Source organism: Dermacentor silvarum, chromosome 5 (assembly GCF_013339745.2).
Source record: "Dermacentor silvarum isolate Dsil-2018 chromosome 5, BIME_Dsil_1.4, whole genome shotgun sequence".
Lineage (NCBI taxonomy): Eukaryota > Metazoa > Arthropoda > Arachnida > Ixodida > Ixodidae > Dermacentor > Dermacentor silvarum.
This window is the reverse complement of record NC_051158.1, coordinates 122,293,577-122,320,497: the sequence shown is the minus strand read 5'-3', so window position 1 is coordinate 122,320,497 and position 26,921 is coordinate 122,293,577. Positions and strand designations below refer to the sequence as shown.

Below are 26,921 nucleotides of genomic sequence, written 5' to 3'. Positions count from 1 at the left end.
GAGTTCCTTTAGGAAATTACTCCATCCTTCTACCGTGTTGGGTGTCGAAGGGGCTGTCTGCTGGCGTTCTCGGTATTTATTCCAGTCCGTCAGCCTGGCCGTCCCTAAAGCTAGGCGGACCTTTGCCGTGTTCACCGTCGTGTATAGGATGTAGTGGTCGCTGCCTAAGTTTTCCTCGAGGTTACTCCAGGTAACACCGTTGTCACTGTTGATAAAGGTAAGATCCGGCGTAGTGTCCCGAGTCACGCTGTTGCCTATCCTGGTAGGAACTCCCGGGTGTGTGAGCAGGAGTAACTCGTGTGCCTGGGTGGCGCTGAGTAGATTGATTCCCTTGCTCGTATCTCGCCCGTACCCCCACTCGGTGTGCCATGCATTAAAATCGCCAAGGAAAATCAATCGGTCCCGCTTTGAAAGCAGTGTGGATGCGTGGTTCAGGATTGTCAAGAAGTCGACCTTGCGTTTGCTAGGGGGACTGTACAAGGTCGACGTAAAGACGGTAACCACCGGTGGGTTTCGGTGTTTTCCCGACCTCTTGCAGGCAAATGAGGTCGGGTGGGACTAGCGCCGCCTTGATGTATTGTGTGAGTGTAGCGTGTTTATTATGTAGTGTGCAACAGTTCCACTGCCAAATAACAAGATTCTCTTGTTGTCTGGATGCTCTGTTAGCCATGTTGAGGAGTGCCCGAAGTTGCTTCCTCAGTCTCCGTGCTTACGATGTATTTGACATACGGCTTATCGTCGCCAATGCTTGATTGTCGCTTGCGGGTCCTCTTAACGCCTTGAAGAGACTCATCCACATATTGCTTGAGTTCTTGGAACTCCTTCTACATAGGTTGTATCTGTGTCTTCATATGTTGTTGTAGATCCTCTTTCATCTGATCGAACATGTCGCCCATTTGCTTTGTGAGTGTGGTTTGTAGCTCCGTGAAGAGTGTCGCTGGTGAAATTGGTGATTGTGGTGAGGTTTGTAGAGGGACCCTCGCGTATTTAAGGTCTTGTGGGTGTTGTTGCTGCTGTGTGGATGGTTGGGGTTTCTGTGATCCTATCAGTGCTGTTAACGATTCCACCTGGCGTTTTAGTATTTCAAGTTCATGTTTGGTACTATATAAGTTAGCTTTGAGTTGTTTGTTTTCCGCGAGAACGCGCTTATATTCTTCACTCTGTGTGATGGATTTGGTTGTGGAGGACGCGACTCCCGCCCAGCTTACCTGTGCCAGTGTCTTCTGGGGAGTCCCAGCAACGTGTGGAGGGGCTAGAATCTCTCCCAGCTTCTTCACCGGAGTCCGAGATTGCTCACAATTCTGTTTCGGAGAAAATAATCAGTGACCGCACCGACGAACGTCACTAAGTCAGAAACGTGACAAGCCGCACATTTAAGTATTTGCCAAATAAAGCACGAAGAGCAAAACACATTGATCCGGATTCAATTCCTAAGTGGAAAGCCTGGAGCGCTTGGAATACCTTTTTAGCCTCGATTTTACAAAAAGCACCATATACGCTGCTCGCTCCGTTTGGACAAAGGTTAATGAGCTTCGAAAACGCTTTTACATGTCCTCTGAAGCTGTGGCCAAAGCTTCGTGTAGACCTCCCTTTCAGCGTCTCAATATCTCCCGAAACAGAGGTTTCCTAAGTCGCACCGGGCGTCACAACATCCATTGCAAACACGGAGGCAACGGAGGCAGCTGAGGCAAGCAATGGTTGCGTCACCACGTGATGAAACATGGCAGCGCCCCCGGGATTGCCGCGAAAAGGGTCAATACAGCTTCGCTGTAAAAATACAAAAATAACCTTTACGTTATTCAGGCAGAGAACCCAACCCGTACGCGTGTTCAGGAGGCCGTTTTTGAACGTTGTGCGGCGGCATCAATTTCTTTTACAGCACCTTTTCTCCCGACCTTTGGTCTACCGCTCTCGGCGAATTATGCACAAAATTCGCTTCCAGACAAATACGTAAACTGTTGTCGGTGCTAAATGATCCTTTCTTTTCAGAACTGCGGGTTATTGCCGTGTTGACATTTGCGATCGAAGAGATCGCATGGTAACAAGTACCCCGTTCATACGTGCTCGGGTGCACCGCTGAATAGGTTGATTAAGAGTTGGCTAAGTAGTCTTAAGTTGTGCACGTAACGTGAACGTATCTGTTTCTTTACGCATGCGTGCGTGTAGTGAGCCATTTCGTTTTGGAGGAAGCTTCAGCTGCATGTCAGCGATCACTACGTTTTGTTCTCTAGTCATGCGGCCTTCGATGACTGCTTGTTTCGTCCTTGTGCTTACTGGCTTTGAAGCAGTTTGGCGTTGATTCCTAGACAAGTGTGGATCGTTTTGCAGACGAATCGCATACAATAAAACGGGGGTAGCTATTGGTGACGGTACGAGAAACAGCCCGCGGATACCGCTAGAGGGCAGGTGACGAAGCGTCGGGGGCAGCCATTCCGATCAGGCAAGTTGGCGGGAAATGGTGGCTCCTGGTTGGCCCATGTGCTCCATCACGCGCTCGCCGCCTCGGAGCGAACTTCGCCAGACGAAAATAACTGTCCGGACAGATCGACTGGTGGTTTGAACTATTTCGACACCAGCCGTGTGGTTTTCCCCACCGGGCTAAGTTTGCTCTTTGACGCCCGACATTCGTTCCATGATGGCCGGCGTCTAGCCTCTTCATTTCATCACAGAGCAGCATTTCCACTAAGTAAACCAGTCCTTAGCAAGGTCTCGAAAACCAATGGTAATGTTTTTGTAATCACCCTAGAAATTTTCATTTTCAAGATTGTCGTAAAAAGAGGTGATTGTGCCGTCAATGCAACACGCGAAGGATAGATTTTTTTTATATCAGGAGCAAGTGGAACCACGATAGTTCGTAGAAGCTTGTGGGACACAGAGAAAATGCACTTGTGCCAGTAAAGAGCTACGAAACAAGACTGTACAATACTTCGATTATCAAGGTGCTGTCTTCTTGCATATACCCACAAACCTATGACAATTTATTGTGTTATCTGCGTGGCTAAATTTTTTAATTTCGAGAAGAAAAAAAAATACTCACATTGACAATAACAAAGCGTCGAATACATGAAGAGTATTGACAGAGAAATAAACTTCATGTCTTTAGTTTAGACAGTTCTTGCTGTAATTTAAGAAGACTGTTTTAGTGTTTGCCACAATTTGGTATAAGCACTACGCCTGATTTCGCCCTATTTCGTATCAAATAGTGAAATCAGAAAAACAAAATAATGACACACAACACATGATTGCGTGTAGTCAAAAGTGTAGTGTATAGTTTAAATATTGCACGCAAAGCTCGTTTTGAGGATGTCGTTTGTAGAGTGCATTATGGGTTGCAGAGTGTCGTAATTTCTCGGTACATAGTATAAAAAATAAACGGATTCAAATCAAATGGAAGCATTCACAGGCCCCAAACTAAAACTCATGATGATACCTAGATCATTGTGAAAGCCCTTCCACTAGGGTAGAGATGGAAGACTAGCGAAGCTGTACTATGGTGGGAATTATGTATTTCCAATTACGACTATTAAGATGTGATAATGTATTTGGTTATTTGAACTATAAGGAATGATAAATATATATGATCCGGTGGTTTTCATTTATTTAGTGACCACGGGGAACATGGTCCTATGGTTGCTACCGTACACCACCATAGGGTGTATGGCAAAGATTGGCACGCTCTTCAAAAACAAGTCACCAACGCCGTGCGCGTTCGGTGCGAACGCGGGCAAAACGCCGCTGATATCGACAACAGTTGTGCGCGTTGTGTGTGTGGCAGGGCTCCGTGCATGCGCCGCAGTCGGAGAGCGCGCCCGCACACGCGTAGTCCAGGGCAACGTTTATAGATATAAGTATATCTATAAACTTTGGTCTAGGGTGCCTCGATGCCCTCCTCGCCTAACACTCCCCTTCCACTGGGAAGTCGCGTTTGCTCTCCGCCGTGCGCTTACTCCCCGTGAAAGCGCCCGTCCCTCGCCCTCACGCGCGTTCACTCGCACATACAGCATACAGCCAATGAGAGTTTTTTTTTTATTGCCGGACGCCACCATCGAAGAGTGAGCCCTGAAGAGCTTCGCTGTAAAAGAAAATTCTAATCTACACAATATACAAATCAACAGTTTAATACACGACTCAGCACACTTAGCACATACCTTTCAGTGGGTTATTTGAAAAGTGTGCCAGCCAATATCACTGAGACCTCTGTGCATGTGAACAAAATGTTTCAACTGCACAGAAACATAGAATGTCAGCATGACGAAGTGTCACATATATGTGCCTATATAGTTCATTCAAGATCGTACGAAGGCATAAAAAAGTCGTAGTTTCGGCCGAAAGGCGAAAATTCAATTGCGATAGTAAATTAGTAGAAAGCTATACGGACTACGGATAGTAGTTTTATCGGCTGCATAAACTTGGACACATTCACTTACTAACTGAAATAACAAGCATAGTGTCAGCGCGCACAAGCAAACATCTATAGATCACAATCCATGACCACAGACAACCACTGTCAAAACGCTGGCGTGAGCAAGCGTGCTTGCAGCAGCGAGCTAACGTTGGCGCGGTTTATCGCTCCAACGGAAACTGAGCGTCGAAAGCCCAGCGCACACAAATGTAAGAGCCGTGTGGAGATCGCTTTCAAGATACGGCGCGCGTGACAGCCCGCCGCCGCGCACACTACAAGTACGCAGTTGCTGATAGAGTAGAAGCCATACCCGCTGCCTCCAACGCTGCCTTTCCGCTTTCCTCTTTTCGCGTGGGAGCTTGAGTCGCCAGTTACCCTTACGCCTGGTCGCAAAATGCACATTTGGTGCCGCAGCTAAACGTCACCTCCCTCCCTTCCCTACCCCCACGGCCCTTCGCACGACGTAAGACGTTGCGCTTACTCTGTGCCGTGCGTTCGCTCTCCGTGAAACCACGCGTCCCTTGCGTGCTTTCACTTGCACATACAGCATACGGTGCACGGCTGCGATTTTATCGCCCTTGGTCCTTATACGGAACTTCACTGCGATGGCTACAGCGACACCGACGGCGAAAAAAACGGGGTTTATTGAACAGGCTTGAGCGCGAGCCTCCGACGGGCAAAAACGTTCTCTTTCTCGTCTTCCCCGCTGACACTCCTTCGTCTGCCCCTCATGCGGCTACATTGAGTGTAATATTTCTCCCCTGTTGACGAAACCCGCCGGGCAAGTCAAACTAAGTTCTTGGATTGAAGGGCTTCAGACGAGCGTTGTGCGCAACCTCAGTCTTCGTGGAGCGCCATCCAGTTGCGGTGAGATGCGCCAGTCGATAATTTACTTAACTGAGCTGGTCAACAATAACGTACCTGCCAGTATAGTTGGCGAAAAGCTTTTGACAAGGGCCACGTTTGCGCACCGGACACCATAGGCAGACTAGGTCCCCTGGAGGTGCCGATTGTGCCTGTCGTACCGTGCTTTAGACTGATCTTGCGAAGCCAGAGTACGTATGCGGGCCAAGCGTCGAGCTTCTTGAACGAGACACTGAGATTCGGCGATCGTGAGATCGTCATGGGTGGAGAAAGAAGATATGGCGTGCAGTGTGTCACGTGGCGGACGAGCATAGAGCAGGAAAAACGGGCTGTAGACAGTAGTCTCATGCTTCGCAGTGTTAAAGGCGCATGTAATGCAGGGCAAAGTGTCGACCCAGTTTTTATAGTCCGATGCGACGTACATGTACATGGACACCATGTTCACCAGTGTGCTGTTGGTACACTCGGTCAGCCCATTTGTTTGCCGGTTATACGGTGTCGAGTGGCGAAAGCTGGAAGCGCACAATCGAAGAAGCTCTTCTACGACATCTGCAGTAAACTGGCGACTGCCGTCACTGATGATGATTCGAGGAGGGCCGTGATGGACAATGATCGAACGCAGCAGAAAAAAGTTGGTTGATCCCTCTTATATAGGAATCGGTATAGAACACGAAAGTGAAACGTGTCTTCACAGAAGTAGTGTAATGTTTATTGCACATTGATATATAATGTCTATTGGTGTTTTGTGGCTAAAGCGCCCTTAGGCGTTGATGCACCCACGCTGACGCCTGGTGGCACGTCTCCTCCATCACGACTACCAACGTCGATGACCATGAGCAACCGTCGTGCATATGGAAGCTGCACTACGCTGCACACGCTAGCACAACGTGAAAGACGAAGCACGTAACTGACACACTAATACAACGCACAAGACAAAGCACGTAACTGAATCGTCACCGAGTCAAATCAGCGCGTACAGCGCGTCGTAATTGCAGCCTCCGCGATCAACTTCAGAAACATTTTCAGAGCTAATTGCGGAGGCCACGCTCCGCTGTGCTGAGTACGGTGAACGCCACCTAGGTGGCGTTGGTAGTGCTTCTTGATGCCAGCGTCCCTTCGAATGCTGGCATCGAGGCGTCGTAGTGCTGAGACCACCGAAGCGTTCACTGTCGGTGCGCGTTAGTAGACAGTTTTAGCAGAGCGTTGCTTACGCTCCGCTCCGCTAACGTTTCACGCACACCACTGGCTGCGTGAACTGCGTTGATTTGGCTTGTTTGACAAGCGCGTCTGCCAGAGACGCCGGCCACGGGCGCTCAGCGCGACTGTAAAACGGCAAAGCCACCAGTAGACGCACCCAAACGCTCCGCTCAAATGGCTTCGTAGCGGACCGTGGGCCGCGTTCTTCGTTCCGCTGCCGATATGAGCGTTGTGCGCACGCGCATTAGCGTTCCCGCTAGCGTTCCGCTGAGCGGCTCTGCGCGAATCGTTCGGACACGATGGTCTGAGCGGAGCGGACCGTGAACGCTCTGCTAAAACTGTCTATTGTCATAATGCAGTACTTCTCTTTTCTGCTCGTAGGCGGCGGCACCGCCCCGAGCAAGAGCGCGGGTACACGGAGGAGTGTTAGATATATAAGGCGCGTCTGTGTAGCTCTCTGCAAATGCGTTTGTGGCGCAATGGGTTAAACGCTCGGCGATCTATCGCCGCGGACCGAGAGGTCGTGGGTTCGATTTCCAAATTTTGCATGTTTGTGGAACTTTTTCTTCTGGTTTCTTTCTTTGTATTATGTTCGTGTATGTTCGTGTGACGTATTTCCGTGACGGAAATACGTCAGTGAAGTCTTGGTGGACCCCGGCATAAAACACTTTCGTGTTAAAAAGAAAACTTGACTGCCGGTGGCAGATGACAAAGCAGCCGTCTCGCAATATCGGGTCAGATGGTCGGCACATACGATGATCCAATGGCTCCCTTTCGTTGAGCGGGGAAAGGGACCCATGAGGGGAATTCCAACTTGCTCGAAAGGTGAGCTCGTAGGCGTCAGTGTTTGTAGAAGGCCGGCTGGCGTCGATGTGAGGTGTTTGTGCGCCTGACACTGAGGGAAACTGGCCACATACACGAATGGAACCGATGGTCTTAAGCGCCAGCCGAGGTTGTTGTTGTATTTGCCTCGAAACATGGCTCGTACCGACGAGAGGGATTGGCCACACTGGATAAAATAAAACATACACCTAACAACGAACAACGGGGTAAAGGGAATGTTCGCTAGGCGAACGTCCTCTTCTTCTGCCCTCTCTTAGCCCGTGTGCCACTACAGCTTGTGGCACATACCCAAATCATACAGAACTTTCACGCTTGTATATATCATCATCATCAGCACCAGCAGCAGCCCATTCATGTCCACTGCAGAATGAAGGCCTGTCCCTGTGATCTCCACTTACCCCTTTTTTGCGCTAGACGATTCCAACTAGCGCCTGCAAATTTCATAACTTTGTCACCCCACCTAGTTTTCTGCCGTCCTCGACTGCGCTTCCCTTCTCTTGGTATCCATTTTGTGACTCTAATGGTCCACCGGTTCTCCATCCTACGCCTTACATGGCCTGCCCAGCTCCATTTCTGCCGCTTAATGTCAACTAGAATATCGGCTATCCCCGTTTGTTCTCTGATGCACACCGCTCTTTTCCTGTCTCTTAACGTTAGGCCTAACATTTTCCGTTCCATCGCTCTTTCTGCAGTCCTTAATTTGTTCTCGAGCTTCTTTGTTGACTTCCAAGTTTCTACTCCATATGTTAGCACCAGTAGAATGCAATGATTGCGCACTTTTCTTTTCAATGACAGTGGTAAGCTCCCATTCATGATTTGGCCATGCCTGCCGTATGCACTCCAACCCAATTTCATTCTCCTCTACATTTCTTTCTCATGATCAGGGTTGCCTGTGAATAATTGACCTAGATCAACTCCTTTACATGACTCCTTGAAGACTCTAGAGCCTGACTGGCGATCCTGAATTCTTGTTCTCTTGCGAGGCTATTGAACATTATTTTTGTCTTCTACATAATAATCTTCAACCCTACTCTTACACTTTCTCGGTTAAGGTCCTCAATCATTTGCTGTAATTCGTCCCCGTTATTGCTGAATAGGAAAATGTCATCTGCAAATCGGAGATTGGAGAGGTATTCGCCATTGATCCTCACTCCTAAGCCTTCCCAGTCTAAGAGCTTGAATACTTCTTCTAAGCATGCAGTGAATAGCATTGGAGAGATTGTGTCTCCTTGCCTGACTCATTTCTTAATAGGTATCTTTCTACTTTTCTTGCAAAGAACCAAAGTTACTGTGCAATCCTTGTAGATATTTGACAAGATATTCACGTATGCCTCCTGTACTCCTTGATTACGCAATGCTTCAATTACTGCTGGTATCTCTACTGAATCAAATGCTTTTTCATAATCTATGAAAGCCAAATAGTGAGGTCGGTTGTACTCCGCAGATTTCTCTATTACCTGATTTATGACATGGATACGATCCATCGTACAATATCCCTTCCTCAAGCCAGCCTGTTCTCTTGGTTGGCTGAAGTCAAGAGTTGTCATCATCTTCCTGTTCTAAAGCTGCATATTTCTTTGTGAGAACCAGCCTGAATTGGTCTGCTTTTACCCTTACGGCGTCTAGGTTGGCCTGTTTCTTCTTGACTAATTTTATTCTTTCTTTCTTCAAATTGAGGGAAATCCTAGACCTTACTAACCTATGGTCACTGCACTTTACCCATCTAACGTTTCTACATCCTGCACTATGCTGGGATCGGCCGAGAGTATGAAATCTATTTCATTCCTTGTTTTTCCATTAGGGCTTTTCCAGGTCCACTTCCTATTGCTGCGCTTCCTGATGAAGGTATTCATTCTGCGGAGTCCATTCACTTCCGCGAATTCCACCAACATCTCTCCTCTAGTGTTCATAGAATCGATGCCGTAGTTGCCAACTGTTTGCTCGCCAGACTGCTTTTCCCCCCCTTTCGCATTGAAGTTGCCAAAGAGTACATTATAGTGAGTTTGCACCTTTCTCATTGCTAATTCAACATCTTCATAAAACTGTTCTATTTCTTCATCATCGCGACTGGAGGTTGGTGCGTAGGCTTGTACTACCTTCATTTTGTACCTCCTATTCAGCTTTATTACGAAGACTGCTACCCTATCATTAATACTGTAGCATTCATCAATGTTACCGGTTATGTCTTTATGAATTGGAATCCTACTCCAAATTCTTTCTTATCTGCAAGACCCCTGTAGCAGAGGACGTGGCCGTTAGTCAGCACTGTATAAGCCTCACCAGTTCTCCTAACCTCACTAAGGCCAATAATATACCAGGTAATACCTGATAATTCTTCAAATAGCCCTGCTAAGCTAGCCTCACTCGACAGAGTGCGCGTGTTAAACGTTGCCAGGGTCAGTTTCCAGTGGTGGCCTGTCCGGATCCAGAGGTTCTTAGCACCCTCTGCCGCGTCACAGGTTTGACCGCCACCTTGGTCAGTTGCTTCACGGCCGCTGGGGACTGAAGGCCATGGTTTCATTATTGAAGTCATGGGGAGGTAGTGGCTGAATACTGCACCAGGGAGGCCAATTGCTGTTCTAGTGAGGGACTTTGTTCTCGGCGATATGTTTTTTTGCCACCGTCAGGCGCCCCTCCATGCCCGAATTGCGCCCACGAGTAGAATATGTTTTGTTGACAGGGATGGTACCGCCCTTTAAGAGAGGTGAAGCAAACTACTGCAACGTGACAAGAACGAGCGCCGATAGGCAGCGCTACGGTAGTCACAGTCACAGCAACGCGTCGTATTTATGGGCTTTTACGTGCAAAATCCAATTCTGAATTATGAGGCACACCATAGGGGAGAGCTCCGGATTAATTTTGACCACCTGTGGTTCTTTAACGTGCACTACAACGCAAGCACACGGGCGTTTTTCGCAATTTCGCCTCCATCGATAAGTGGCCGCCGCGGCCAGGATTCTATCTTGCGACCTCAGCACCGCAGCACCTTTGCTGACTCCAAAGTAACGCAAAATGTTGCCGTAACGTTCTGTGAATGTTCACAAATGTCGGTGCATAACGTTGCCTACATGCTGCTAATGTCCGCTTTTTTGATCGCCAGACAACGTTGTTTCGTAACGTTGTGGCAGCGTTGAGCAACACATTCACGACATTGACGTAACGTTAACGGAACTTCCTGACAACGTAACCTGGATGTTGCATTATGTCACTTGACCTTTCAGGCAACGTACGTATATGACGTTTAAGCAACACTCAAATGACATTGCAGAATATTTATAGAATACATAACAGCAGTGCTGTCAGCATGGCACGGCTGACAGACCACAAACCCTTAATTTATATTTGTTTGACAGATTATGCCTTCTAGTAGTTTTCATGTTTCATATGCATGAAAATGTAAACAAGAATTGGTGAAAAATAGCATTCTTTTACGTATATATCTTGTGTATCTTACCACCACAACGTTGCTACATTGATAGCATTTACACGTTAAATTGATGTTTACAAGCAACGTTGACACAACTTGGGTGTTGGGATGTTGCTGTGACATTTATTTGTGACATCAATTGAACATACAGCTGGCAACGTACATTCAACGTTGAGGTTGGCTGTTTAACGTTGCCTGACATTTGTTACAATCAGGCAACGTTTGCCCAACGTTCTGTGTTACTTGGGCTGAGGCACCCCGGCGGCAACTTTTTTAAAAATAGCACACAACTGATGTAAATTGAAGTACTTGTTTTCAAACGTCGTTATTGTCAAGTTAGGCACTTAAAATGGCTCAATTTTTGATAAAAACAGAGTTTAGCTTCTCCGCCAAATCTAGCGGGCAAAGTGACTGAGTTTCGGTTTGCAGAAAAAGTTGGCCGTGCTCTCAACACGGTATTTAATTGGTCGCGCCAAGGACAGAAGACAGACAATGAACTTTATTAAAGGTCCTGAGTAGCACCGCCGCCGACCAGGGCGGCAGCGCAGCGGGCCGCTCCCACGTGGGGACAGGGAGGCCGCGCCTCACCGCCGCGTCGTGGACCCTCTGGACGGCTGGTGGACCCTCTACGGCTGGTGAAGTAGTTCGGGGCTCCTTAGCTCGGAGCTCGACTCTTCTTCCGTGATGCGTTGAGGGCCACGTAAAGAGGGACACCGCCAGAACATGTGCTCTAAATTGCAACGCTCACCACAATCGGGGCATTCCGGTTTAAAAGTGTCCGTGTAAGAGCTGAGAATGGATAGACTAGGATAAGACCTGGTCTGCAACATTCGGAACGTTGCTTCCTGCGGCCTGGAGAGTTTCTCGTGCGGAAGAGGAAACGTTCGCCTGCCCAGCTGGTAGTGCATAGTAACATCGTTGAATGTGAATAAAGTGTCTCTAAAGACCTCCCGACTAGTCTGCGAGATACCACCTCCGTCCGACCCGGCACGGTGGGTTAGCTCGCGCGCGCGGGTGTGGGCGACCTCGTTGAGGTTAGTTACAGAGGACAAGTGCGACCCGAGGTGAGCCGGAAACCAGGTGATGGTGTGTGAGGAAATGACCCTATCGCCTAGGATGCGAGCGACCTCGGGCGAAACAGAACCTTATGCAAAGGCCCTGATGGCTGCGCGAGAATCGGTGTAAATTTGATGTCTACTGTCGTCAAGTAAGGTGAGAGGTATACCGCAGCCTGCTCGGCTCTAGCCGGGGTGGTATACCTGAAAGATGCAGAGTTGAGAACTGCCCCACTGTGATCGACCATGAGGGCCGAGAAGTTTGCCGATCGGCCGTACTGCGCGGCGTCCACAAAGCACGCGGAGTGCGGGTCGTCGCGAACTTGTTTTAGTAGGGCCTTGCCTCTGGCCCTTCGTCTGCCCGCATTGTGCTGCGGATGCACGTTGCGGGGAAACGGGGAGACAGTTATATCGGCTCTCTGCTCCTTGGTAAGGCAAATCTTGCGTTCTTCCTCCAGCGATGGATTACAGCCCAGAAGCGCCAGAATTTCCCTTCCAGCGGCCGAAGAAGACAGCCTGGCAGTCTGAGCCGTGTGCTGTACCTCGATGATTTCCTCTAACGTGTTGTGAACCCTAGCTGCATGAGCCTCTCTGTGCTGGCATTCATCGGAATACCCAGCACGCGCTTGATGCTTTTGCGAATAAGTAAATTGAGCTTCGTCTTTCGTGATTCTGCCAGCAGTGCATGGCAGCCACGTACGTGATGCGACTCATCAAGAACGCGTGGAAGAGTTTCAAGAGATTGTCCTCCCTGATGCCGCCGCGAATGTTTGAAACCCGAGTAATTAACCGTATCATGCTATCTGTCCTTGCGGTAATTTTGGCGATGGTGTGCCGGTTACAACCGTGCGACTCGATGAGCATTCCGAGAACCTTGATGACCTTAACTCTGGGAATGAGGTGTCCATCGCTCGTGCGGAGTGCAAGGTTAACTTCCGACAAGGGGACCCAGCCCTTGGGCTTAACACCCCTCCTACTAGGTCTGTACAGAAGTAGCTCCGACTTGCTCGAGGAGAGGCGAAGTCCCGCCCCAGCGAGGAAAGCCTCTGTGCGATCCAGCGCTTCCTGAAGTGCTTCCTCCACCGTACCCTCGCAGCCTCCGACACACCATATGGTGATGTCGTCCGCGTATAGAGTGTGGTTGATGCCCTCGACATCCGAGAGCTTCTGAGACAATGTACACATGGCAATGTTGAACAGGAGGGGAGATACTACCGAACGTTGCAGCGTCCCCCTCGAGCCGAGCTCAATGGGCTCTGACTTGAGGTGCCCAATCTTTAGCGTGGCCTTTCTGTGCCTGAGAAACGAGCCGACAAATGCGTGAAAGTTCTGGCCTAGGCCCAGATCCGAGATGGAATCGAGTATGTGGGCATGCGAGACGTTATCGAAGGCCTTCTCTAGATCTAAACCCAGGATGGCCCCTGACGTCCCTCGTGTTCCTATCGATGATCTCATACTTAATAAGCTTCATGGCGTCCTGAGTGGAAAGGGACGGCCCAAAGCCAATCATGTTATACGGAAAGACACCGGGGTCCTCAATGTGCTTGGAGACGCGCTTGTTAATCACATGCTCCGCCACTTTGCCTATGCATGACGTGAGTGAGATCGGCCTCAGATTGGTCAGGTCCGGAGCGCGCCCCGGCTTCGGGATCAGGACGACCGACGCCAGTTTCCACGATTCCGGAACCGCGCCCCGTTCCCAGACCCGATTTATCTCCTCGGTTAGAAATGTGATTGACTCCTCATCCAAGTTGCGAAGAAGTCTGTTTGAAATGCCGTCCGGACCCGGGGCAGATGGCCCGTTGAGGCCCGCAGGGCCTCCCTCACCTCAGGGACACCAAAGGGCTCGTCCAAAAAGGCCATCGGAGGACCTTTGTAAGGCGGGTAGTCCGCATCATCCGAAGTGTCTATGGCTAGATATCTGTTGGCGAGCGATTCTATTATTGCCGTATCGGAATCAGCCTGGCGGTCCGCGTGTAGAACCTTATCAGTGGCGCACCTCTGATTAGTCCTGGAATTGGATTCGCTTAGCAACTGCTTGAGCAGGTTCCATTTACCGCCCGTTCGCATCTTCCCGTCAACCGAGTTGCAGACCTCGTCCCATTGTTGCTTGGAAAGCGTCTGACAGTGTAGTTCTATGGTACAGTTTAGCTCCGCAATCTTTTTTCAGAGTCTGCGGTTCCGGCGTTGGCCCTTCCATCTATCGAGGAGGGCCCTTTTCGCCTCCAGAAAGTGCGCCAATTCAAGTCAGTGGCAACGGACTTGGTGACAGATTCTGCATCCTTCTTAAGCTGCGCTACCCAACTATCTAGGGACGTAGGGGTCTCGGCTCCTCTCTCCTCCCTGATTGCTGCCCAAGTTCTCATTGAGATTGCACCACGCAGTGGGCCCGACGTTCGCCACGAACGCAAGGTCCGGCGTGGTGTCCCTGCTGCACGAGTTTCCCGTCCTAGTTGGAAAGGACGGGTCCGTTACCAGGGTGAAACCGCAGTCGGACGCCGCCCGCCAGAGGTCCGCCTCCTTGGCCGTAACGTGGTGGTATCCCCACTCCTGATGCGGAGCGTTGAAATCACCAGCCACTACAAGCGGAGATCATGCCGCCTTTCCTGCCGCCTTCGAAATGAGAGACATAAAACGCTGCCTCATGTCTCGTGGAGAGCTGTAGTTGTGAAGAATAAAAAAAATTGTCGCAGTTTCACCTCAAAGCGATTTGCGATAGCAAATTTGTAGAGAGCTATACGGAGTAATGATAGTAGCTTTATCAGCTGTATAAACTTGGACATGCAGCAGCACCGGCAACACGCAGAACTGTTGTCGACGCCGTCAGCGTTTTGCCCGCGTTCGCACAAAATGCGTGCGGCGTTCGTGACTGTTGCCGGAGCCTCTGATATAAATAGGCACTTGGTGCCGCAGCTAAACGTCGCCTCCCTTCCCTCTCCCCCACTCCCCTACGGCCCTTCGCGCGGCGGAAGAAGGCGCGTTTGCTCTACATATATGGTGACTGTAAAGGAGGAAAGAGACGCCTACTTCTGCAGCCCTTAAGGGAGCACGGCGCCGAACGCGCGTTTGTTCTCCGCCGTGCGTTCACTCCCCGTGAAAGAGCGCGTCCCTCCTGCCCTTTCACTCGCACATACAGCGTTCGGTGCGCGGCGACGATTTCATCTCCATTGACGTCATACGGAACTTCACGGCGATGGCGACGACGACGGCGACGCCGACGGCAGAAATCTGCTTTCGAGTGTCCATATAATTACTATCGCAATAAAAGGCTATCCCTGAGCTGGCCGCTCGGAATGAGCTCGATTAGCGAGTGCTCCGTTTTACTGTGATCCATAAAGAGATTGTGAACGATGAAGGTGAACTTTTTCGAGACGAGAGTACAAATGCCTCTCGTGCCCTGTCCTTATACCGAATGAGATTCGTATCCTGAAAGCGAGACCGACTCAGCCAGTGTCTCTTGGAGTAAAATGACGTGGGGTTTGTTAGGATGGGATCTCACAAACTGCTGCAGGACTGCCTTTTTACTTTTGAAGCCGCAACAGTTCCACTGCCAAACGACTATCTCACTATCGTGTCCCGCTATGGTTGGGAACCTCGATTAGCCTGTCGCCCGAAATGCTGGGCGCAGGCGCCGGCTGCGCAGCCTTCTGGGCCGCCTGGACTGTAGAGCTACCCGTCGATGGAGATGCGTTTTCCACTGAGGAACCAGACAGCTTAGCCGTTATCTTAACCTTAGATTCGACCGAATCGACTCTCACGTTCAGGGAAGAGACCGCTTCGCTGATGGCTTTGAGCGCGTCCCTCAAATCGGATTGGAATTCTCTTAACTCGGCTCTGAGATCGCCGAAACCCTCGTCTTGTATGGGTTTAGATAGCGTTCTCTTTTTTGCGGGACGCCTGGTCGCGGGCGTTTCGGTAGGGATTTTCATTGGCGTTTCCGCCGTCTCGATTACGGGTGGGAGAGGCTGTTGAGCCGATTGGGCCTTTCCAGCCCTCTTTATCTCGGATATTTCAGCCCTCAGCTGCTCGAAAGCGTTCCTGAGCGAAGCGTTCTAGCTGTACGATCCTAGCCGCGCTATGCTGTTGCGGTGGTGACGAAGCCCCCATTACCCTTGGTGCAATTCCCTTGACTCGATCGGCCCACTTGGTCTGCCCGGCCGCAGGTGGTTCATGGATGCGCACAGCTGGTGGCCTTCTGGAGCGGGAACCTCCTCTGGAGCACGAGCGTCCCCTGGAACGGGAGCGCCGGCGTCTGGACCGAGAGCGTGGCGTCTCAGAGCGTCTCCTCGAGGGAGACCTGCTCTGGTCGCGTTCTCTGACGGGCGACGCAGGTGGCTTGGTTCGCTGCCGCTGCGACGTACGGTATTTGAAACTGCTGCTTACACGACTTGTCCGCAGTGGGAAGGGGGACCCCACACAGGGCGCATTCTGGCGTACAAATGTGGTCTTCGGCCGGGGTTGCAATGCCGCACCCCCTGCAGATTGCCTTTTCGGGCGTCGGGCAGACGTCGGCTCGGTGCCCCAGCCTCCCGCAGGCGTAGCACACGTCCGTTTGCCTGCGGAAGAGCGTGCAGCGAAGCATGCTTGGTCCACACATGACGTAATTGGGTACATTTAGGCCATCAAAGAGGACGACGACGGTGGTGGTGTTCTTGATACGCTTGACCTCCAGGGCCTTGGGATTCCTGGGCTGCACAATCATGTCTCTGAGCTGTTCTCCGTCGAAGTCGAGATCGACACTTTTGACGACCCCCTTGCACGTGTTGTCCGGCGCTGCCAAGTAGCACCTCACCTCGTAGTTTGCCACTTCAACTGTGATTGTCTCCACTCTAGAGTATGCCCGTGCGTTCTTGTCCGCCGGCGTACTCACGTCCAAAATGTTTTATTGCGATAGCAATTATATGGACACTCAAAAGCAGATTTCTGCCGTCGGCGTCGCCGTCGCCGTGAGGTTCCGTATGACGTCAATGGAGATGAAATCGTCGCCGCGCGCCGCCGAACGCTGTATGTGCGAGTGAAAGAGCGCTAGGGACGCGCGCTTTCACGGGGAGTGAACGCACGGCGGAGAAGAAACGCGCGTTCTGCGCTGTGCTCCCTTAAGGGCTGCAGAAGTAGGCGTCTCTTTCCTCCTCTACAATCACCATATATGTAGAGTAAACGTACTTTCTTCCGACGCGCGAAAGGGTGGGGGGAAGGGGCAGGGAAGGGAGCGAGGTTTAGCTGCGGCACCAAGTGCCTATTTATATCAGAGGCTCCGGCAACAGTCACCAACGCCGCACGCATTTTGAGCGAACGCGGGCAAAACGCCGACGGCGTCGACAACAGTTCTGCGTGTTGCCGGTGCTGCTGCATGTCCAACTTTATACAGCTGATAAAGCTGCTATCATTACTCCGTATAGCTCTCTTCAAATTTGCTATCGAAATTGATGCTTCGCCTTTCAGGTGAAACTGCGACAACTTTTTTCAGGACATTGGGACATACGATATCGTCCGTGATCTCGGCTGGAGCGAGCTGCGCCGCCGATGCGAGAGCATGGGACACCTTGATTTGACTCATGTTTTTTGACGTTTAGGCCTCCCCTGGGCCTAACAATGATCCTGTAGTGCTCCCTCGGCAGACGGGGGAGCCTCGACGCAGCGACGATACGCTTTTATTGCGATAGCAATTATATGGACACTTCAACCGGATTTCTGCCGTCGGCGTCGCCGTCGCCGTCGCCGTGAGGTTCCGTATAGATAAAATCTTCGCCGCGCGCCGTATGCCCCATAGGCAGCGTGCGGGGACGCGCGCTATTACGGAGAGCGAACGCACTCAATCTCCCATGCGCAAGCAAGGAAGCGGAAAGCCAGCGCCGGAGGGAGCAGGGGGGGGGGGCACTTTTCTGCCAACAACCGCGCTCGTCGCTCGTCCGCACAGTCTCTTATCTCTCCCACGCGCAAGCAAGGAAGCGGGAAGCCAGCGCCGGAAGGAGCGGGGGGGGGGGGGGGGGGGGGCGCACTTCTACGCTGCCAACAACCGCGCTCGTCGTTCGTTCGACCGCACCGTCTCTTATCTCCACACGGCTCTGACCTTTATGCGCATTCGCCGCTCAGTTTCCGTTGAAGCGATAGACCGCACGCACCTTCGCCCGCTGCTGCGGCGTATATATCCGCTCGCTGCCAGCGTTTTGACGGTCGTTGTCTGCAGTCATTCAGTGTGATCTATTCATGTTTGTTTGTGCGCGCTCACACCACGCTTGTTCAATCAGTTAGTAATAGTCGGGCCACATTTTCCAACGCACGCTACACATGCAATGCTGCCCGGGTCGGCAGTGCAGCGCTACAGGTGTGTCCCTTCGCACGCGCTGCCCACGGGAAGCGCTTCTCATCAACACCACCGTTTCACACGCGCCTTCTCGTGGTCATCGAGTGTCTCTTCATGTCGGTCTACTTGCGCCGCAGCACACCTGCTTACTTAATCAGCTCATGTTTACTGCAATTCATATTGCTACCAAAGCCGCTCACCTTACTTCGTATGACATTGCTGTGTTGCTATCGCATTCATCGCTTCGCCCTTAGGGCGAAACTGTGACATTTTCTTATTTCACGCCGGTGGTAGTGCGGGCCCCGCCGGTGTTGCCGCCGCGTTGTGTCGAACTCGTCTGCCTGCCCGGCGCGGGCGTTCCTTGCGTCTTGCGTTTTGAAATGGCCGTAGTCCACGCGGACTGCAGGCACTCTTCGGGGGTGATATCCTGCCCTTCCACGGTGATTTGCATAGACATCTTGGGAATAACAGGCATGGCCGCGCGGGGAGACGCTCCTCCGCCGCGTCTACGCCGGAGAAATAGGCCTAGGGGCCGAGTGGCGTTTTCCGGACAAAAGTCTTGAAAATCAGCAAAGGAACCACTCACTGACAAAAATTTGGTATCGGCATGATCCTCGTAACTTGCCGCGTCAGGAACCACAAAAGTCAACAGCAGGCACAAGAATTTCCGGACCGAAATTATTTAAAGAAGCGGCAGCCGATGTTTGTACGTCTGCACTAGTCGGCGCCCCCTGGTGTCCCCGGCACCAAGGAGGTTTAACAAAATTGCTGGAGTGGCAGCCCCCACAGTTTCTTACCAGCACACGTGAAGCCACAGTTTGCCTATACTTCTACTCTGAAAGAGGGTCGTGACAGCTGAAATCTGCTAGCAGGTGACATCCTTGTGGTCAGTTATTGCAAATGCTAGGCTAATTTGAAATTAAAAGCTTGAACCTTTCGCGTAAAATATTACCTTTGGCTGTGTATTGATATCATGATGCGCCATAAGATTTGAAAATAACTTAAGGCTTTCTTCTGAAACCAGTGACAGAAAGGAAGACGTCGAACGATATCTGCACGGCTAAATTATCCGCCTAAAAACAGCACGGAGTGGGAACAAAGTGCTCCGTATATTCCACGAGGCTGACATTTATGATTTTGCATGTACACTGTCGTAGTGTTTGTGATGTGTGGCAAAGTTAATGTCAAGCAGACGCAATTTATTGTTTTGTTTGCTCATCTGTTCTGTTTCTATGAAGTAGGATGTATTGCATGTGTGGTACGTTATATTGCATTGTATACGTTCATACAACAGTTGTACGCGTGCCTACGGGTAAATAAATTTCCTTGTCAGCTATTTCCTAACGTTATGCTTGCCTATGGTAAGATGGCGGTGGTCCGGCTTCACTTTTGAGACGGCAGCTCCACTCCAGAAAGGTTTTTAAGCCTCCTTGGGTGGCACCAAGGAAGATAAAAAAAAATCATCCTTGGGTGGCACCCATGAAGCTACATGTGACCACGCCTAGGGATAACTTTAGACGTTAATATCTTATTTAATGTATGACATTAAAAAAATAACTATCGGACAAGATAGTGTGACGTTCGGCGAATAACGTGACCAAATTCGACCGCTGAATACGGCTTAGTGCTGAAGATTTATTTAGATTTTACTTCGTACTGTTAACAAATCCCCAATGTGATTCTACCTTATGGCCGCATTCAATCGCAAAAATTATATAAGTACTTACTGAATTTGGGCGGAAAATATGGGTATCGTTCGAATGTACGTTGTCCGATGAATACGGGGATACTAAACTAATGTGCTAATAACGTCTGCAAAGGCAGATAATAACAGATTTTGAGCGGGGTTATTCACTCTATGAAAATTCCCACCTTTGTTTACATTGTTGGGGTTGTTCTTTCTTCGATCGTATATATATATATATATATACGACATATATATATATATATATATATATATATATTGTACTGAAGGCGATTGACCGCGCTTCGATGTCTGGGAAGTGCGGTTGCTGTTGACGCTCTAGCTCGCGCTCGCCGGTAACCAGACCTGCCTTTCGGATAGCCTTCTGTAACGCCACATCCAGGCCTGCTTGAAGACCAACACCCCCATTTTAAGTGGTGGAGCTAGCGGGGTACTGTTCATCCTGGAACTTCGCAGCCGGACGCTACCATCAGCTTTCACCATGACTGATCCTGGCCCATCGCAAGCTGCTCCCGTGCCAACGACAATCCACTGTGCTGGCATGCCCCGACAACGCGACCCACCAGTATTTAGCGGCACCGACGACCAGGACGTCGAGCATTGGATCGCCGAGTACGAACGAGTGAGCTCTTGTAACAAATGGAATGATCGCGCCAAGCTCACGAACGTTCACTTTTACATCACTAATGTAGCCGGCCTCTCGTTCAAAATCCATGAAACCGAAATCACGAACTGGTCGACCTTCACGGCAGCCGTCGCGGATGTCTTCGGTCGTCCCGCCGGAAGAGCGCTTGCGCAGTCGAGTCCAACGCAGGGAGGAGACGTTTGCAAGCTACATCGAAGATGTTCTCTCCCTGTGCAAGCGCGTCGACCCATCTCTCACCGAAGCAGAAAAAATAAAGCAAATCATGAAAGGAGTCGACGACGACGCATTTCAGATGCTTGTCGCTAGGAACCCCCAGACGGTAGCCGACGTGATACAACTCTGCCAGACTTACGACGAGCTGCGAAAGCAGCGTGAGTCGACGCGCCGTGCTGCTCAAGATACAGCAGACATTTCCACCCTTGCCAGCGACGCCTCTGCCGATCACACCGTTTTGCTACCACACATAAAGCAGTTCATCCGCGAGGAAGTTGCACGTCAACATTCCCTTGTCGCCCACACACCTGAGCCAGCGCCGTCATCTTCAGACCCACCTCTTTGTCAGGTCATTGAGACGCAAGTCGCCCAGGCACTACCAGCTGCCCCTCCGGCGTTGCCTGTCTCTACGCCATTAACTTACGCTGCCGTTTTTGCCAGACAACAGGCCCCATCTCTTTCTGGCGCCTACCGGACCACCGCGTCCTTCTACACGTCGCCGCCACCCTCACGCACGGTGCCCCATCCTTCTTCGCCCACCGGACCATCCATTGTGAACCCGTGGCGCACCATTGATAACCGCCCCATATGCTTCGCATGTGGTCTTGCGGGCCATATAGCCCGCCACTGTCGCCGTCGCAGCTTCCGCTCTCAACATGGTGTGGTTTCGCCAACCTATCAAGGTGCTCAGCACTCACCACGAGTTCCTTCTCCTGTCGCCGACCCGTTTTCTACAGGCCGCCCGTATGACTCACGCCGGTCATCTTCTCCCCGTCGCCAATCCATCTCCCCGATGCTTCGCCGACCTAGCCCCGCACGAGAGGAAAACTAACAGCCGCAGTTCCCGAGGCAAGAACTGCGCCGTTATCGAACTCTCCAAGACCTCATTTTTACCCGCCTAACGAAATTGATTTATTGGTAGAAGGTATCGCCGTACGTGCACTTGTCGACACAGGATCTGTTGTTTCTGTAATTAGCGAAAAATTGTGCCGCGATCTGAGAAAAGTGACCACCCCGCTTACCGATGTTTCCCTGCGTACGGCGACCTCGCATCACGTCAAGCCTACCGCTCAGTGCACAGCCCGTGTAATTATTCAAAATGTTATATATGCCGTTAAGTTTGTCGTCCTGCCCCGATCATCCTACGACGTAATCCTAAGATGGGCTGTTCTGTCTAGTCATCAAGCCCTCGTGGACTGCGCTCGTGCCGAACTCACATTGTCGACGCCGTGCCCTGACCTCGACGACCACATTCCCCCTAAAGTGTTTGCCGCGGCTGACGTCCACATCGCCCCTTTGTCCGTCGTTCTGGTACCGGTGTTTTCGCCTGCCGCCGCCCACTCACCTGTTTTCTTTTCGCCATCTGAAGCTCCTGCTCGGCGCCGAAACTTCCTCCTCCCGTGGGCTGTCATCAACTTCTGCAATGGTTCTGCGGCTATCTACGTGTGCAATGTATCTGCATGTCCGTCACTTCTACTACGCTGCGAGTGTCTGGGGAGCTTCGAGACTTTTGACTGCCTTTTCAAGGATGCAATGCTTGGAGATAAGGCATCACTACCGATTTGTGCCGTCGCTCCTGCCGCTGGCACCGATGATCCTGTCGACATATTCTTAAATGCCGTCGATTCCGCCCTCACACCTGCGCAGCACGAGGAGATCGTGCAACTCCTGCAGCGTTTTCGAGCCTCCTTCGACCACAACCAGTCTTCCTTAGGTCGAGCATCAGCAGTTGTTCATCGGATTGATACCGGTCAACAAGCACCTTTGCGCCAGCGCCCATATCGTGTGTCGACTGCAGAACGCCGTGTCATCGATGAGCAGGTAGACGATATACTGAAACGTGGAATAATCCAGCCCTCCAGCAGTCCCTGGGCCTCTCCAGTTGTGCTGGTAAAGAAAAAGGACGGATCCATCAGGTTCTGCGTGGATTACCGCCGTCTTAATCGAATAACCCGCAAGGATGTGTACCCTCTACCACGCATCGATGATGCCCTGGACAGCCTACAAGGAGCAGAATTCTTCTAGTCCTTAGATCTGCGCTCGGGATACTGGCAGGTACCGATGGCGGAGGCCGATCGCGAAAAAACCGATTTTGTGACGCCCGATGGCCTGTATGAGTTCACAGTCATGCCCTTCGGCGTCTGCAACGCGCCTGCTACTTTCGAGCGCATGATGGACACGATCCTTCGAGGCCTCAAGTGGCATATTTGCCTTTGTTATTTAGACGACAATGTGGTCTTTTCCTCCGATTTTGCGTCCCATCTAACTCGCCTCGAACAAGTGCTCGCTTGCCTCTCAGCTGAAGGACTGCAACTGAACTTGAAGAAATGCCACTTCGCCGCTCGAAAGCTTACGATTCTAGGCCATGTTGTTTCGAAGGACGGTATTCTCCCCGACCCTGCCAAACTTACGGCCGTTTCCGCGTTTCCCAAACCAAGTACCATGAAAGATCTCCGCAGCTTTATCGGCCTATGTTCTTCTTTCCGACGCTTTATCCGCAATTTCGCTATGATCATCAACCCTTTGCTCCTCGCTCCTCGCTCCTCGCTGGCAGTAATAACCTTTCGGCTTGGTCTCCAGCTTGCGACGACGCTTTCAACGAATTGCGCCGTCTCCTTACGTCGCCTCCTATACAGCGACACTTCGACCCCTCTGCACCCACTGAGATCCGCACGGACGCCAGCGGTGTCGGGTTAGGCGCTATTCTTGCTCAACGGAAAGATGGGTTTGAAGAGTACATCGTTGCCTATGCAAGCCGAACTCTCAACAAAGCCGAAGGCAACTATTCGGTGACTGAAAAAGAATGTCTTGCCATAATTTGGGCCATAGAGAAATTTCGCCCTTACGTGTACGGGCGCCCATTTGACGTAGTGACCGACCACCACGCTCTGTGCTGGTTGTCGTCGCTGAAAGATCCAAGTGGTCGCCTCGCTCGATGGGCATTGCGCCTCCAGGAATACGACATCCGCGTCGTGTATCGCTCTGGTCGGAAACATTCGGATGCAGACGCCCTCTCCCGTTCACCCTTGCCTCCCGACCCCATCTGCTTCACAAATACTACCTGCGATACCACCGCTCTTGCCATCTCTGACATGCCATCTGAGCAGCGCAAGGACCCGTGGGTGGCTTCCATTCTAGACTTTCAGTCTGGCCGGACTTCTGCTCCCACTCGGCAGGCTGAGCAGGCTGAGCACTTCATCACTCGGGAAGACGTGCTGTACCGCCGGAATTACACTCCCGGCGGCCGTAAGTGGCTCCTCGTCATTCCCCGCCACCTGCGCTCCGAAATCTGCTCCACTTTCCACGACGACCCACAATGTGGCCACGCAGGTTTCCTGAAGACGTATTCACGTATTCGGCTTCGGTACTACTGGCGTGGCATGTACCGTTATGTTCGACAGTATGTTAGGTCATGTTCCACGTGCCAGCGACGCATGACTCCTCCTCAACACGCCGCCGGCCCCTTATTACCTCTGCCATGCCCCGCCCGACCATTTGACCGCCTCGACATCGACATCTACGGTCCCCTTCCCAGTACACCAGATGGTAACCGTTGGATAATCGTTGCCGTCGATCACCTCACACGGTATGCCGAAACTTCAGCTCTTCCGTCGTCCACAGCAAAAGACGTTGCCACTTTCATTCTTCACAATCTCGTCCTTCGTCATGGCGCTCCTCGAGAGTTGCTGAGTGACCGTGGTCGTGTGTTACTCTCCGACGTCATCGCTGCATTGCTTCGTGAATAGCGCGTCGTTCACCGCACCATCAGTGCCTATCACCCACAGACCAACGGGATGACAGAACGTTTTAACCGAACCCTGGGCGACATGCTTGCTGTGTACGTCTCGTCAGATCACTCCAATTGGGACCGAGTGCTACCTTTTGTTACGTACGCTTATAACACCGCCATTCAAAGCACAACTGGATTCTCCCCTTTCTTTCTCCTTCACGGCCGCGAACCTTCTTGTACCATGGACACTATTCTTTTATACCGACCCGACGCCTCCGAGTCCACGACTCTATCTCAAGCAGCTACGTACGCTGAAGAATGCCGCCAACTTGCACGTTCATTCACATCACAAGACCAGTGGCGCCAGAAGCAGCACCACGATGCCTACGCTACTCCTACGTGCTATGCTCCTGGCTCGCTAGTCTGGCTGCGTGTCCCGTCCACTACGCCTGGCCTTTCAACGAAGCTGGTCTCCAAGTACCAGGGTCCATATCGTCTACTTCAACAAACATCTCCGGTGAACTATCTCATCGAGCCGTTAGAACCGTCTTCTGACCATCGTCGTCGCGGCCAAGAAATTGTCCACGTGTCCAGACTCAAGCAGTGCTACGATCCCCCTGTGTTTTCTTGCCCCTAGGTCGCCAGGATGGCTCCTTATTCCGCGGGCGGTAATTGTACTGAAGGCGATTGACCGCGCTTCGATGTCTGGGAAAAGTAGACGACGATGAGTGTGGTTGTTGTTGACGCTCTAGCTCGCGCTTGCCGGTAACCAGACCTGCCTTTCGAATAGCCTTCTGTAACGCCACATCCAGGCCTGCTTGAAGACCAACACCCCCATTTTATATATATATATATATATATATATATATATATATATATATATATATATGGGTATAGTGGTGATATAATATATATATATATATATATTATATCACCACTATACAAGCATTGGTCACTGAGGTCACTGAAGCATTCCATTATTACTTCCGCGCTCTACTGTCGTATCTTCTATAAGAGGACCATAGGCCGGGGTTTAGTAAACGTTCAACAGCGTCTGCGGGAGCTCGAACCAGGTTGACCATCGAAGAGGCTGTGGCAGGCTGTGGCACGTAAAAACAAATAACACAAGTTTATTACATGGTTACGAGTGAGCGGTGTGCTCCAAAGAAAGCATACAAGTGTAGTGGAGATGAAGCAACGGACGCAGCAGTGGGACTCTGTCTTGGCTGAAGGTGCGAGCGCATAGAGCGCGAGCTGCAAACGCCGGCTGAGACTGTCTTTGTGGACGCGTCGTGCTATCCTTCCACCTGCAGTCCAACGTTAATAAACCCCCTTCCACAAGAAACGTTCAGCCTGCATGCACTTGCACGCTAGGGCAAAGCAAAAGTGTTCTCTACGTGGCTGCCTTGCTGGCTTTCTTATAGCCTCCACATTCGGGGAATCTCCCCCTCTCCTGCCCCCACGGCAATAGAGGGGCATAATACGAAGCTACGTTTGATATAAGGCACTGCATGGGGTTGAGTACTGCTAGGATTGCTTTAAAGCCTCTTTGTAGACTTTAGTATAGTGTATAAAGGGTGTTCCAGTTAACCTAGACCAAGATTAAATTAAAACAAAAAAGAAAACAAGAGATCTAGAGAAATCGTACCGACTGCTAGTAGCGGCAGTCATGTGTACTTACAGGCAGTATTCTTTCGCCACGAAGTAATAATTGTTGAATTGCTTTTCATTAGTGAACTTTTTAGTTATTGCTTGAATCGCAAACATGTCAATTACAAAGTTGTAGGGCACCGCAAATAACCTCCCAATCAAGCATTCGTTTCGTGCTGACGTGTGCCTGGTTGTTCTTTCCAAACAAAAACAAAACCCCGCGAAATAGGCGAAATATGAAATAGATGCGCGCTCGCGCACCACTGCACAAGCGCCTCCAAGCAACCTTTGAAAGGTATACGGCTGCATACGTTTATCCCCTCATCGTACAAGGTTTCGTCATGCAGGATGGCTTGAGAGGTTTCGAGACCTAACTAGCGTGGTGCGATAAGCGTGATCATCTGTGCACGCAAGAACGTTGTGCTCGATCATGAGGCACTCGGGATAGCTGTAACCTTGACGTGTCATGAAACAAAGCTACAAAATAAGTTCAACCAACGTGAAAAAACAACAGTAAGCAAAATTACAGTCCCAATGCGCGGTCACGGTTTCCCGGGATTTGTATCTTCGCATTTGAATATTCCATTCTATCTTCGCATTTCTAATGTATATTTTTCAGAACTCCTACCTTTTATTTGTTCTCACTGTGGCGAGTATAATCTCGGTGCAATTACAATACACAAATGGTAACAGCTATTGCAACGAGGGACAGCGTCATTAAGGTTTTTTCCTGGCAGTTGCATATGTGCAAAAATGTAAGCAAGGTTCTTGAATGACAAAGATTCGTCAAAATATTTGTGCTCAATTTATTTATTTCGTGGCCTTTACGTTTTTCATATCAGCTGCATGCACTGCTTTGGTGGTTTCGAACTGATGTAGGTCTAA

General features: G+C 50.8%; 1 protein-coding gene across 3 annotated transcripts in view; it reads right to left on the bottom strand.

Moving 5' to 3' along the window:
* The window catches only part of LOC125945981 (uncharacterized), a 526,632-nt gene that overhangs the window by 125,435 nt on the left and 374,276 nt on the right, over positions 1-26,921 (bottom strand). For 2 of the 3 annotated variants that reach the window (XM_049668439.1, XM_049668438.1), the window contains exon 2: positions 3,038-3,118. The exons of the other annotated variant lie outside the window; for it this stretch is intronic. In XM_049668439.1, the coding sequence (XP_049524396.1) occupies positions 3,038-3,095 (58 nt within the window). In that variant the 5' untranslated portion in view covers positions 3,096-3,118. The remainder of the gene's footprint in view (positions 1-3,037; positions 3,119-26,921) is intronic. 3 annotated transcript variants of the gene reach the window in all.